At 39.5% G+C, this 14,847-nt stretch overlaps 1 protein-coding gene across 1 annotated transcript in view; it reads left to right on the top strand.

Annotated features, from left to right (window-relative positions):
* nkain2 (sodium/potassium transporting ATPase interacting 2) overlaps positions 1 to 14,847 on the top strand; it is a 98,092-nt gene that overhangs the window by 78,173 nt on the left and 5,072 nt on the right. The window contains exons 5-6 of the mRNA XM_034204366.1: positions 4,907 to 4,967; positions 13,070 to 13,151. Coding sequence (XP_034060257.1) covers positions 4,907 to 4,967; positions 13,070 to 13,151 — 143 coding nt within the window. The remainder of the gene's footprint in view (positions 1 to 4,906; positions 4,968 to 13,069; positions 13,152 to 14,847) is intronic.

Raw genomic sequence — 14,847 nt, 5'->3', positions numbered from 1 at the left:
GACACTGTAAGTGTTGCACGACTGGAGAAGCTGACTCAGATAAGGAAATATATGATATATTATGATATTATATGATCGATGTTCTGATTGATGATGTAATATGAATGATAAGTGCAACACGTCGGCGTCTTCTCTGCATACGGCAGTTTAAACTGTATTTCCTTTATCCTGTAATATGACTTGAGAGATTTAAACTCCGCACACTGAGTTGATCTTTTTTCTATAGACGCCGGAGGCGGGCAGCGTCAGGTAAAACAAGTTATTTAGCCTTCCCAAACCTGAGCCTCACGCGCCGCCTATGGGGGATGTGCTAGTGATTTATCCCGACCGGCCCACTTCGGTACCGGCCCATCGGGATTCGTCCCGATGGCCAGTCGCCACTGCACCCAGCCCACGTAACTGTCAACGGGGGGGAGCCTCGCTGCGGGGAAACGGTGGACCTAGTGTCCCGATCGGAGTGGGAATAATAATAATAATAATCCGTGCATTTTATCCATTAATTTCCCCAACATTGTGGTGAAAAAACCACACGTTTAATCCATGTTGGTGTACTACAACTACAAAAGCATCGGTTTGTTTTCTCATCAGGAAATGCAGACCGGCACAACAAACGATTTTTAATCATCATTCTCCCGATCATTTAATGTATCATATGTTCGCCGAATTGACATGAAAGCACTAATAAATGTAGTTTCATCCACTTGAGTTTACAACTACAAAAATAATCGATTTGTTTTTATATCACATCCTACGGGAGGAAATTCAGTAGCTCTCACTACCGATTTTTAATCCTAATGTAATCATCATCTTCACCACGATCATTTATGTTTATGTTCGCCGAATTGACATGAAAGCACTGACAGATATGAATATACTGTAGTCAACTTCATTAAAACGTTATTAACGTGCCTAAACTCAGTAATTCACCATTTCTACGCATGACAACACACTTTGTCCGTGTTTGGCTCTCTCGCCGCACAGTGAAGCGTTCCCGCATTGACGTCACTTCCGGCTTCCCCCAAAACTTCAAAATGAGTCGAAGGAATTTCCCCGCGATGTTCGAAATTATTGATATTTAACGGAACGGTATCGCTTTTTCTTTTTTAAACTGACGGTTCAAGATTACTAGTAGCCCAATATTTCATTGCACAACAGTTGTTGGGATGCTGTCACAGGCTCTTTAAGTTTACTTCATTCAACACTTATAATTAATTAGTGTTGAAAGGAGGTGGAAGATTCAGTTCAATTTCAAGAACTAAGAGTAACTGACATCATAAAAGTGTGATCATTTCTCAATTAAACAAATGAAGAACAGTTGAAGAACGTTATAAATGATCATAATGTAAACATTTAAGGAAATTGAGATTGAGTAATTGTTTCTTATAATATTATGCCTAACATAATAATTTCACTCATAATTTTTCCCATACATAACTCTTGGGTAAATGTTCACTTCCTCATATTTGTGTATTTCTCTCTGTGGAAATATAATAATCTAAAAGCTGTAACCTCCACTGCATGACTCACTGTCAGTAAAATGTTGTAGATGAGAAAATAAATAAATAAAGCTACCTTTGAGATCAGAGTACAGCGCTGTGGGCTAAGAGTTATGGACGGTGGTTTAGATTTTCCTGATAATCGTCATATCAACATCTGTTGTGGGGGGTTTTATGATGTACTTTAGATATAAAATATTTATTCCTGCACCACTCAAAATGATAGATGCATCAGGAAAAGTCTGAATATAACTGCAGGCACCAAACCTCAGTCCCAGAACTCCTACAAGAAACGAGATAAGGAACACAAACCAATAGCTAATATCGGTATGTCTTATTTGGGCATGGGGAGAAGATCAAATCATTGTAAACAGGATATTATGTTTACATGTAGCAACACCAAAACCGAATACTACAGCATCCAGAATATTAACAGGATATTGATGCGCAGGGAAATGCACTCCGTCACAGCTGATCAAACTCTCTCTACCGCAGGGCGGCCACGGCTCTCTGCACTCTGTTCAGCAGTACCAACATATCTGCACCCCAAAGTCATTTCCAGAGGCAATGAGCCTGCAGAAGACAAAACGGGCTCAGCTTTGACTGCATGTGACCGAGAACTCCTGAATGTCTTTCAAACAACATTTTGACTTTGTGTCCTTTAATTAAATACTAATATAATTCTGGCTGGAGTGGTAGCGGACAGGGGAGGCTACTTCGAGGTCATCTTAGGTTTTAAAGGCAAGGCAAGTTTTTTTTAAATAGCACCTTTCAACACAAGGCAAGTGCTTTGCAAAAATGAAAGACATTAAGAGCTTTAAAGGTCCCCTATTATACTGTTTTTCATCAATATATTATAGCTCTCAGTTAAACAAAACATGTCTCTGAAGTGTTTGGCTCCAAATAACAAACAGATCGTGCATTGTAGCATCCCATAAACCCCTCTGTTTCAGCCCTGTTTCAAAAGTGCTGATTCTCTGTCTTTTACTTTAGATGAAAATAAGGAGCCACTCCCCACGCCCCTCTGAGAGATATTTATATATATTTAAAACACAATGGTGCTCAAGGAGGAGATTCAGGTGATAAAGTGGGGTGGGGGCTTAACCATTTGGCTAATGGTTACACAAGCCAAAAAAACATTGACATCACAAAGTGGCCAAAATCTGATCAGCCCATTTTCTTTTTTCCTGAAACACATGTTTATGTATAACAGACATGGAAAAGTGGATTTTGCATAGGTGACCTTTAAGGCAAAAAGAAAAGTCTTCATCCTGGATTTTAAAGATTGCAGGTTTCTGGGAGTTTGTTCCAGATATTTGGAGCATAATAACTGAACGCTGCTTCTCCATGTTTAGTTCTGACTCTGGGGACAGAAAGCTGACCAGTCCCAGAAGACCTGAGAGATCTGGATGGTTCATAATTTAGCAGGAGATCAGAATAAACCATTCCATGCTTTATAAACCAGCAGCAGTATTTTTAAATCAATTATTCGACTGACAGGAAGCCAGTGTAAAGACTTCACAACTGGAGTGATGTGTTCTGAATAAGCTGCAGCTTTCTAATAGATTTTTTAGTGAGACCTGTAAAGATACTGTTACAATAGTCGAGTCTACTGAAGATAAAAGCATGGACAAGTTCTTCCAAATCCTACTGTGGCATAAAGGTATGCTGCTAGCTTGCTGTCAATTGCATTGCGATTTTACAGCCAGTAAAAGATTGAAATAAACTTTGACCGGTGGTAATCTTTCAAAGCATATCTGATAAATAAAAGCCTGCTGTGTTACCCACATTGATTTTCTCATCACTGCTGATCCCCATGCTGACACTGGCAGCATTGTCTATTTGCAGTATTTGGCTCACATCTATCTAAGTACAGTCATCACCCTCTGAGAAAAACACTGTATTTATATGACTCATGTACTCGTCGGGAACAAGGAGAGATATAAGGAGGTGAATTAAAGAAAATAAATGAAGGAAGCTGAGATATTGGAGGAAAATAGAAAGGAACAGAAGCAGGAATGATATCGCAGAGAGGGGTAGAAAAGGAGGGAGGAGAGAGGTGCTTTGGGAGCTGAACATTATTTAGACTAAATGAGGTCAAGACCTTGAGATATACCCTGAATCTTAAATGTAGGTGTGTGTAGGTGTGTGTGTGTGTGTGTGTGTGTGTTGTGTGTGTGTGTGTGTGTGTGTGTGTGTGTGTGTGTGTGTGTGTGTGTGTGTGTGTGTGTGTGTGTGTGTGTGTGTGTGTGTGTGTGTGGTGTGTGTGGTGTGGTGTGTGTGTGGTGTGTGTGTGTGTGTGTGTGTGTGTGTGTGTGTGTGTGTGTGTGTGTGTGTGTGTGTGTGGTGTGTGTGGTGTGTGTGTGTGTGTGTGTGCGGGCGGGCGGGCGGGCGTGTGGGCGTGTGTCCATGCAGTCAATAGAAAACCAACCAGGTCAATGTCATTTTACTTAAATCCTCCTTTGAACAATATTGCCTCTTTATTCCAGGTAATGTGTTGATTTAATGCCTCATACAAACACATTTACACATCATTCACTTTCGGCCTGCGTCTTCCTCTCGTACCACATTGACTTCTCTCTCTGTCTCTTATTCCTTCTCCATTGTTGCGGAGTAATAAGGTCACTCGAAAGCCGACCTTACATTGACCGCTCCTTCCTGCATCGGGCACTTTCTACACGTCGCCTTGGAAACAGACAGCCAATGGCAGAGCAGATCATAGAGCAAAGGTGTCCTGCTAGTGCGGACTGCTATATCACTGACATTTGAATCCTTTTTGGGAACAACCGCAGCACACACACACACACACACACACACACACACACACACACACACACACACACACACACACACAACACACACACACACACACACACACACACAGCACTGTAGCCCCTTTACTGTTCACTCTTCATCTGAGAAAACGATGTAAGGTACCACCTCTGTGTTTAGTTACAAGGTGAGCCAAACAAAGCACTTTCAGAGAGGGCGGCGGCGGCGAGGTTTTCATTTTGACTCGAGCAACAAACACAAAACTATCTGCCTTGACATCAAACAACACCGAAGCAATAAAGGGGGTCTGGAAATTCAATTTCAAAGATCGCGCTAATGTTCACCCACAGTGCCACAATCGACCAATGTGTGTTTTAAAGTTGTATGTTTTGAAGATGTGTATTAAAACAGTGTCAGGTTAACCTTGAGGTTGTCATTGAGGATACCAGACAGTCACCCGGTTTGTGTGTGTCCATTGATTCAAGTGCTCTGTTTTTGAGGCTGTTCTGCCCCACTTACACCAACACCTGTTTTCACTGCTTTGTCCAACAATGTGTTCGATGTCCATGCTTTCTCTGCTCTCTGTTCTCACAAAGAAATCATTCCCCCTCTGTTTCTGCTGCTCTCTTTGTCTCTAGTTGATGGGGTTTATCTACGCCTGCTATGTGGTCAAGCTCATTTCGGAGGAAGAGGATAGCTGTAAGTACACAAACACACACATTTACCCACCCTGCATGTCTTTACTCATACCACTGTAAAAGATACTGTTTCTATCTATTTCCTTTTCACTAAGTCTCGCCATTGTTTCTACACTGTTTCATTCTGCACATATGAAGTTTAAAGTGATAATGGAAGCAGCTTTAACATCCAAGTTCTTTGTAAAAAAATGTAAGTAGTTCCTTTTTTTTAGATTGAGGAAGAAAAAAAGCTAGCGCCCCATTTCCCAGCTAATTAGGCTTACAAAAGCACAAAGAGCTGGATGAAAAGCCTGTTTCCAGCTTGTTTGAAAAAGAACACTTAAATACGCCCTTCATGGCTTCACACATAACATTGTGCTATTAGGCTGTGTGGAATAGACGTGAAAAAAGACAGACATGAAAAAATATAGACATGAAAAAAGGAACAATATTGTTTTTGTGTAAAGCTACTTGGTCCTTGTATTGTGAGTATGATAAGGAATAGTGCACAATCACACTGATATTCCTTCTATCATAACACTTCTGCGCTTTATACATTACATTTATGTTCATATTTTCAAACAGTATTTTCTTGCTTTTTGACATTAAAGAGGACAGGCTTTAAGGAGCGTTGGCTGGTGGTTGTTGGAGTGCTGACAAACACTTAAACTTTTGCTCTTGTGTTTTTCATTTTGGAAAGGTCAATACAAGACAAATCCCGAAACTCTTTAAATGTCAAGTATCACTCTTACTACAGCCCTGTGTACTTGAAAATGTGACAAAAATGCAAGGACCTGCTGCCAGGGTTTCCATCCAAATTGGTTTTAATCTCTCGGTCAAACGGGAGAAAATCCAGGTAAAATATGATCTGTTTATTAGGCTAATGAACAGATAATAAACAAGCTATATAAAGAATAATGCCTAGCCACTGCATTACTGGTCTCTGCAACTTCAGACCGTAACTCACCCGACCTTTTTGAAACACACACCCATCTTGTTTACAAAGGTCCGTACCACCAATATGTTGAAGAAAAATATGTTTTCTATATAAGGATACATGGAAATGTCCTGTTATAATGTAATCCAAAATGTGTAGAGAAGTTGAGTTGAGCTCATTGGACTTTATTGTACGATCCCTTATAGTAATCGGCAGCTTCTGGAGGGGGTGATAGCTTTTGGGAGTCATCATCATAGACATTATTACCCAAGAGATACTAATCCGACCGATTTTCCCGATCCAAAAAAATTGGATTTACCAATTAGATATATTTGATAAAGTAGTTTAAGTTGTATTTGATGTGTGTCGTTCTCCTAAGGCTAATACATTAATAATAAACAGGCTATATGAAGAATAATGCCTAGCCACTGCATTAATGGTCTCTGCGACTTCAGACCGTAACTCACCGAGCCCTTTTGAAAGTGGAATCAAGCCAAAGTGAATGCAATCTGTACATTCACTCCCTTGGCACTGAAGCAGCAGGTTTGAATGAAGCCATCTCTGACTGGAGGGAGTTTACTGACACTTCAAGTTGGAATTCAAAGTGAAACCTGTAGCCTCCAGCTCATTCATTTACAGTGACACACAGAGAAAGAGACGAGAAGAGAGAGTGTGTGAAGGAGTGCTCGGTAGATTCATGCTCGATCAAAGTTGTCTTTCATTCGACTTCATGCTCACCACTTTGAACCGCCATCACCAATCTACGGGCACAGGAGGGAATCAAAAAGGGAGGGAAAGACCAACAAAAATGTTTCATTTATCTTTACTCAATGTTTTATCAATGCATCTAATCATCATTACAACCATTGGGATGAATGAAACGTCTACAGTCAAAGACTAGACAGTATCAATGAAGTGCAATACCAGTAACAAGTGGGGAAATGAGGAAAATCAACATGTTTATTCTGCGATTTTAATATTTTGAAGGCAGCGTGTTCCTTTGAGCATTAATTTAAATGAGCCCATTTACCTGAGGCCATCAGTTTAGTTATTCCATTAAAGTAGACGCTTTGCAGGAGGATCAATACGCAGCCATGTCTTATTCAACACTGAATTGAGAGTGGTCTTTGTGAACATATCAATATTGATAGGTGATAAATGCAGACTGAATCCATGGAAATGATTCAAAGAGCTGAGAGTAGACACATTCTTATTTATTATTGCATTTGTTATAAAACTGCAGTTCAATTGCCGGGTAAGGCCTCTCTACTGTGAGGTCACAGATACATTTTAAATCATCACAATGTTAACAAGTTAAAAGTCATGTAAGGTTGAATTTATCTCAAATGTATGGAGTATAATCAAGTTTCAGGGGTTATTCTGAGACGTTAGCACTGCATTTTAATAAGCTTTGTGATGACAGGAAACCTAAAATGCCACTTGTTCCGTGTCTGAATAATTAATGTCTCACACTTATTATTTGGCCTTACTGTTGTATTTTGGCCCTTGGCTCTCGATACTGCACATTTTAGCTTTATTCGCAGCCTGAGAGTGAGAGCTTGTTAGAAATAAACAACAATTTCAGACTAGAGGAGTGCGCTGTGTTTCTATGCCAGAGTTCATTTGCTTAGTGACTGACATGTAAAATGCGGCTTGATAAATTCTCCCTGTAGCAACTGAAATATCTGGCAGAAGCTTTAAATGATAACCTTAGTTTCCCGTTTTAAGCCCATATTAAGACCATCTTATCAATCAGCTTCTCAGTGTGAGTGATGGCGACCGACAAACACATTATTTACCGCTAAAGTTAGAATTTTTTTTTGGTGTTTCACATGAGAGATTTTAACCTTGCTTTTCTCACTTGTTCGGAAAGTATGATGTAACTAAAACTATCTCTGAGAGGATAGACCTCCGCCAAGGCCAAATACCTTGCAATATCGACTAAAGTGAAAATGATGTGTTTATTCAGGCTGTGATTTGGATCAGCTCCAAATTTGAATATGGGTTCTTCCTTGGCCCATGCTTCACCCTTAAACCAAGTTTAGTGAAAATAGAGTTAGTCGTTTTTCTGTAATCCTGCTGACAGAGACAAACAAATCAAAAACATAACCTCCTTGGTGGACAAAACAATGTGCAATATTTCCATGCAGTATGACATTTAAATGAAACTAAAGCAATGAAAGTTGTGTGATTTTTTTTTGCCAATGTTGCCAGAACTTTCCCAAACAGAGTCCTGATGAAGCATATGTGAGTTTTAAGGGTTTAAACAAATACCTCAATTGTTCATTAAAAATGTAGCTAGCATAAACTGTCAGACTAAGACAGGGGTCGGCAACCCGCGGCTCTCGAGCCGCATGCGGCTCTTTCAACCATGTTGCACGGTTGAAAATGTTTCGTATCTTGTATTTTGAGGTGATAATGTGACACATAAATAAAAAACAAAACGGTTTTAATTAGGTCAACTAAAATTTGCGTCACATCCTGCTACGGTCGCCTTTTCTTGCAGGTGAATAACCTGACCCCCGGCTCGATGAGCGAACTATGGATAAATCAAAGAAAATAAAAGTATTGGAGGAATACAGGATTTAATTCTGCGTGGTTAGAGTTATCTGCTTTCACAGCAAACGATGCTGGCTTACCGGTATGTTTGATATGTAGAGAGAAGTTGTTAAAGGTGCTGCAGCCTTTACGTATCGAGGAGAAACACGGAAGAGGAAGACAGCTGACGATCTTCACTCATAATTCAATCATAATTCAATCAGTAAACTCTTTTTAGGGTGCAGCTATAGGTTTTATTTATTTCATAGTGGGCCCATTTTAATTATATTAATTTTCTTCAAATGTGCAGAGGACTCCCCAAGTGCTGTGTTGATTTATTTTAAAGTTGGCCTGTGTATTTTTTTTATTCTCCTTATAAGAGTTATTTGTTTATTATTAGAGGTAAACGGTTTTCTATAATGTAATAAGTAATAAATGCAAAACAACTGTAGTTTTTGTCTATGATGTAACAATATATACAACTTTATAAGCTATCAATCAAATATGTTTTGCGGCTCCAGACAAAAACAAATTGTGGAAAAGGGGGCAAAATGGCTCTTTTGGTCAAAAAGGTTGCAGACCCCTGGACTAAGACAAGAATATTGTACTAATATCTCACTCTCAGGCTGCGAATAAAGCAAAAATGTGCAGAATCGAGAGCCAAGGGCCAACATACAACAGTAGCCAAAATACAACAGTAAAGCAAAGGGCGAATAATTAGTGTGAGCCATTAATTATTCAGACACGGAACAAGTGGCATTTTAGGTTTCCTGTCATCACAAAGCTTATTAAAATGCAGTGCTACAAAAAAAACGTCTCAGAATAACCCCTGAAGCTTGATTATACTCCATACATTTGAGATCAATTCAACCCTACATGACTTTTAACTTGTTAACATTGTGATGATTTCGATCTGTGACCACACAGTAGTTTTAAAGAAACACATTAAGTTTTTAGGGCCGTAAAAATATTCAGAGGTATTTCACCACTATGCATGTTTTGGGAGCTAAAGCCAAGCACTGGGTAAGAGTCAGTGTACACCCTCGAGAGGTCGCCAGTCTATCACAGAGCTAACACATGCAGACAAACACATTCACACAACACGGGCGATCTTTTTTTTTTACTTTATACACAAATGGGCAAACATATTGTAAGCCACACCTCTCATTTTCCCACTTCTTCTCAAGGACCAAATGTGATCGGATGGATTGAAATTAAAGGTTTGAGGCCGCTATTGAGCCTTGATGAATATGTACTCAACGGCAGCGTCATGTCACATGCATCATTTTCAATGTGACAAGAAGATAATTCTCTCCAGTGAGATTTTTGCATTTGTTGTAATCCTGTGTTTGCTGTTCCGTAAGTTCCTAACACGGCTTCGGGAAAAAGCTCTGCGCGATAATGCAGCAGTGTGGGAGACCACACAATAATCAGGGAGCTTTGTAGGAAATGTGCCTTGGGTGAAAACGCTAATACTCACCGAGGACCAATGAAGGTTTTGAGTTGCTGAGAAAGCTAATTACACTGATAATTATTCTGTACATGTGTGAACAAGTCTGTGTGTGATAAAGTCTGTGTGTCTGTGTGTGTGGATTTTGTGGTTGTATCAGTGTGTGGGACATGATCATAGTGATGCTTATCCGTCTCAGTGCTGCATAAATGTGTCAGACAGATTCATGTCAAACATCTGCCTGGAATCTTTGTCTGATCACTCTTTAAAGGGGCCCATTCATGCAGGTTCATATAGTTTCCGGTCCATCATTGTATTTTGTGCCTCTGACATGTTTACATGCTTTAATGTTCAAAAAGCTCTTTATTTGTCTCATACGGTCTGTGCTGCAGCACCTCTTGTCACCCTCTGTCTGAAACCAGAGCCCAGTCTGCTCTGATTGGTTAGCTGGCCGGCTCTGTTGTGATTGGTCTACCCCCTTATAGTTGTCCCGCCCCTTAGCGTATCACTACAATGTGTTGGAGCGCTACCCAATAGAAGCATGTGTGTTACATAGTGATGTCACTATGTTATGTAAACAAGGAGTCCAATGGAGGCGTTTCAGGCTGTGGGAGAGAAACTCCTTCTGGAGGGAACTTTGGGATTTAACTCTTTGCAGACCATTTATATGCACACAAACCTATATGACACACTACATAGCGCCCCTTTAAATGAGTGGAGTCCTTTTTAAGTGAAAACTGACAACTGGGAAAAACCACAATAATTTTAAATAATCTCATCATTGTTTATTTATTCACTAGTCAAAAATTGCATATCAAAAGACATATTGGAGACATCTGACATGTGGTTTACCCTGATAAGATATACAAAGTTTGAAAATAGTAGCCTAGACACTAAACATCAAGCTTTTACATGATATATTATTAACACATCTAGAAATGGAGGAGTTCATGTATTATACACAAAATGTACAAGCCAAAAAACATCCCAAACATTTACCAAAAACCCTAAAAACTACTCTAATCCTAACTACTAAATGGCCTTAAATATTTTATTTCATCAGTCTTAACATTGGTTCAACATAGGTAAGATATATTCAACACAGAATGTGGTCATACAAAATCAGAACATCTGTTCTTTTATAGATCAGACTGCAGTTTCTGGGGCAATTGTTCCTCTTCTCATTCGCTCGTTGGACAACCCCAGCACCTTATGAATAACATCAGAATGTTTAAATGAGCCTCTATTCAGCTTGATAGACAGCTCACTGACGAGGTTAGAGGCTCCATTTCCTCTTGCGTCGGAAGGGTCGAGCATGGCAGAAAGTCTGCCGAGATTATTCGACTGCAGCATGAATCAGCTGGAAACCCTTAGCGTTCACACCGGGCCATTCTGCCACAAAAAGGATCCTCACAAAAGAAAGGCAGAGGCAATGTCTCCTCTGCATTGTCTGACTGAACAAGCACAATGAGCACAATGATCATAAAAATATCACATTATTGCAGCAGTCGAGAAAACCGCTGATAGACAAAGAAGATCATCCGTTGTCCCGTCGTGTGGTGTAATCACAATTTCACATGAATGCATTAAGAGGATTAAGTGAGAAGTGTGAAAAGACGTTGTGGTTTATGGTGACATTCTTTTACCCAACTTCGACAGGATTAAAGAAGAAGATTAGTATGTATGAACAGATAGATTGAAGATGATCAGTTTGTTGGTCCGATTCACTAAAGCTTGGTTTCTCTTTTTTTTAAGTTGTTTTCTTTAGGTAAGAAATATACGAAAAATAAAATGTACCTTGTCTTCTCGTATATTTCTTAAACTATTATATATACTTTTCTTTTCTCTAGGTCATTTTTCATTGCTTACAGTTAGTTCAAAATGCAGCTAGCAGGCTGAACACTAGAACTAGCCGTCGGTCTCCTCATATGGCCCGCTCTTGCGTCCCTCCAGACGAAAATATCCTGTTGATTACATTTAACGCACTTCATGACTTTGCATCCAGTTAGTTCGGATTTCTTTTTTTTCTTTTTCATCCGCTCAAATCCTCAAATATCGGCCTGTTATGCCACCCCTGCTCCAAATCCAAAACAAAAATGTATCGCTGGTTAGCTTAGCATAGAGGCCGCACACAAGGGTAAACAATAATCATGACTCTGTTTAAAGATCAAATCTGCCTTTATCTGATTTACTTACTTAATATTTAGTTTGTCAAATCTGGTTAAAAACAAAAGTATAAAACATTCAGTGAGATGGGAGCAAAAAAAAGTGTGTTATTGAAAGCGGGTGAATACAGCTATATAAAGACAGACAGTAAAACAAGAAAAGTGTTCCTTTTAACATTAAAGCATGTAGGCCTACACATATTCTATTTGAAACCAAAAATACAAGTATGATACATAAAGCATGATATTATCATTTAAGGCGAGTGACTGTATGTTCTGAAAGCCTAAGAAATGAAAATATAACCGCACCATTACATATTCATGTGTTTTATTTATGGTATTTTAAATAGAGGCATAAACAAGCTAATTAGAGAAAAAGGATGTCTATGTTTGGTTTCCACATCAGGTTTGGTGTTATATCCCTGCTTCTTGCCGACTTAAGGCGTACTTAAAGCTACTTTAATCTCTACAGTGACAGCCAAATACCACATTGTACTTGTACTTGACGCTAGGAAACCTCACTCAATAAATAAGAAAGTGCACTTCTGATCAAGGCAAGGAAGTACCCTTTTATGAGCTCTACAACATCAAAGCCCAAATATATATAAATATATATCATGGCTTCCTCTCTTCAAAAGTCCAGGCACTCTGCCTCAGTCTGAGGAAAGCAACCACCTGCTGGCAGCCGCTCAGCCCAAGAAACTGGCGAGCCATCCTAGATAATTTAAGAGTTAAGAGTATTCTCAAGGCATAAATATACCGCTCCATAAGTCCTCTTCAAAATAGAATTACATCTGAGTCACATTGTGGTACAGTTGAGGCAACATTTTGTTTTGAATCATTTGAATGCCAAAATCTGCCATTATCTAGTCAGAGCAGCAGTGATTAAGGTGGTGTTTCTGGTAGACAATGTACCGTAGAGACGTCTGTTGGTGTAGGATGCCCGATGCAATGAATCATCTGTGGTTGCAGGCTCCCAGTGGATAACCACCAAGGATTTCTCTAATTGGGGCTTTGTCTTTTGTTTTGTGCAGTTGATTTTATAGGAGGGTTCGACTCGTACGGCTACCAGGGCCCTCAGAAGACCTCCCACCTTCAGCTACAGCCCATGTACATGTGAGTATAGCTGAAGTCTGTGTAATCATCTGTAATCATCATCTTTTTATCACATAGGCACAATATTAGTCCCAATTATTATAATACGTGCATGTTTTGTGTTTTCGTTTCTCACATCCTTAAACCCTCTTAAATCCAAACCCGCTATCAACAGCAAGCATCGTTAGGGGACGTTTCTCTGTGTTTAATATCTGGAGTTCTGCAGTGAGGCTGATATTAGTGCATTCTTGCCGCATCAGCGTAAGTGTTTATCATGTATCAGCCCAAGGTCTCTCCTAGAACTTTTATCGCTCCCTTCACAAGTGGCAAATAAATGTGTGGTGTGTGAGAAAAAACTATTCTCGCTAAAACTGTTCATCATCAGCTGTATAACCCAAATTAACTGAAAAGGGCATCCTCCTGATGTAATCCTTGTGCGATTTGTTGTTTTGGAAGCTTTTATTTTGTAGTTTATACAGTGATTTCCACAGACTCAAAACAACAAATGCCAGTTTGTCAAGATCTTCAGCTTTTCTTAGGCCCCGGAAGCCTATAGGATAACACAAAAGGAGTCTGAGTCCAGGCTTAGACATCCCAACATCAATCTGAATGCACTAAGCAAGAAAGCAAAAGTACACGGTTACAAACAACAAACAGAAATACGACTGATCACCTGCAGGAGACAGGTGATCAATAACTGTTTTTATTAGAGGAAGGAGCGGGGGCAAATTAGAGCCAGAGGCAGACGGACATCAAGATGGGCGAGAGACTAGTAGATAGGTAGAGAAAACACAGAGTGATGGATGAAAGGTAGGACTAAACAAAGAAGAAAGGCAATAAAGGGCCCCTCTGTAGTTTTATATGTCCCCTGTGGAAGTCATAACAATGATCATAAATCATCGACCCCCAAGATAATGGCTACAAACACAAACACACACTTTCGCACGATAGCTGAAGCGTGAATACACACATCTGTAAATGTGCTGATAGACGTATTGTGCGCGTACCCTTATGCGCAAACAGATATCGACACGCGCGTGTATACACACACACACTTGCACAAACATCATCAATATGCTATCATTGTTCCCCAGCTGTTGTCCCTTCACTTTGGTGTTTATTGGCCCCGGCCACAGGGACCAATAAAAAAAAGGATCAGCTGGTCCCAGTGGAAATCTCCAACACCCAACTACCCACACACACAAAATAACTTCACAAGAATTACTGCACTTCTTTGCAAAGACATACAAAAAGATCAACTTATTGTTGACCTTCAAATGCATGTTTTTCTCTGGGTGCATTCAAATGAGAGTTTAGCATCATCTAAAAACATCCTCACATCTAACATCACATCTTTCTTTTAAGACAATTGATGTTTTATTTATCCAACCTCACGATTCAGTCCTTGGTTACACTTGTAGCCTATTGTCTTTCTCTGAGCTTAAAATGAGGAATTATGAAACGTTGATGAAGAAACTAATGTAAGCCTTTCTTAAGTCAAGGGCAGATTAGTATCAGTGCTATAATAGAATAGAATAGAATAGAATAGAATATATCTTTATTGTCATCACACATCAGTGCAACGAAATTCAGTTGGCATCTCTCAATGCAATACATAACATAAATAAGAACACATCCACAAAAACAGTGATAAAGCAGAGATAGTAGCAATAATAATCAGGGTCATCATATGCACTTTACCAGAATGTTAAAATAT

Source organism: Gymnodraco acuticeps, unplaced genomic scaffold, assembly GCF_902827175.1.
Source record: "Gymnodraco acuticeps unplaced genomic scaffold, fGymAcu1.1, whole genome shotgun sequence".
NCBI lineage: Eukaryota > Metazoa > Chordata > Actinopteri > Perciformes > Bathydraconidae > Gymnodraco > Gymnodraco acuticeps.
The sequence above is the reverse complement of the archived record's forward strand: the minus strand, read 5'-3'. Positions and strand labels throughout refer to the sequence as shown.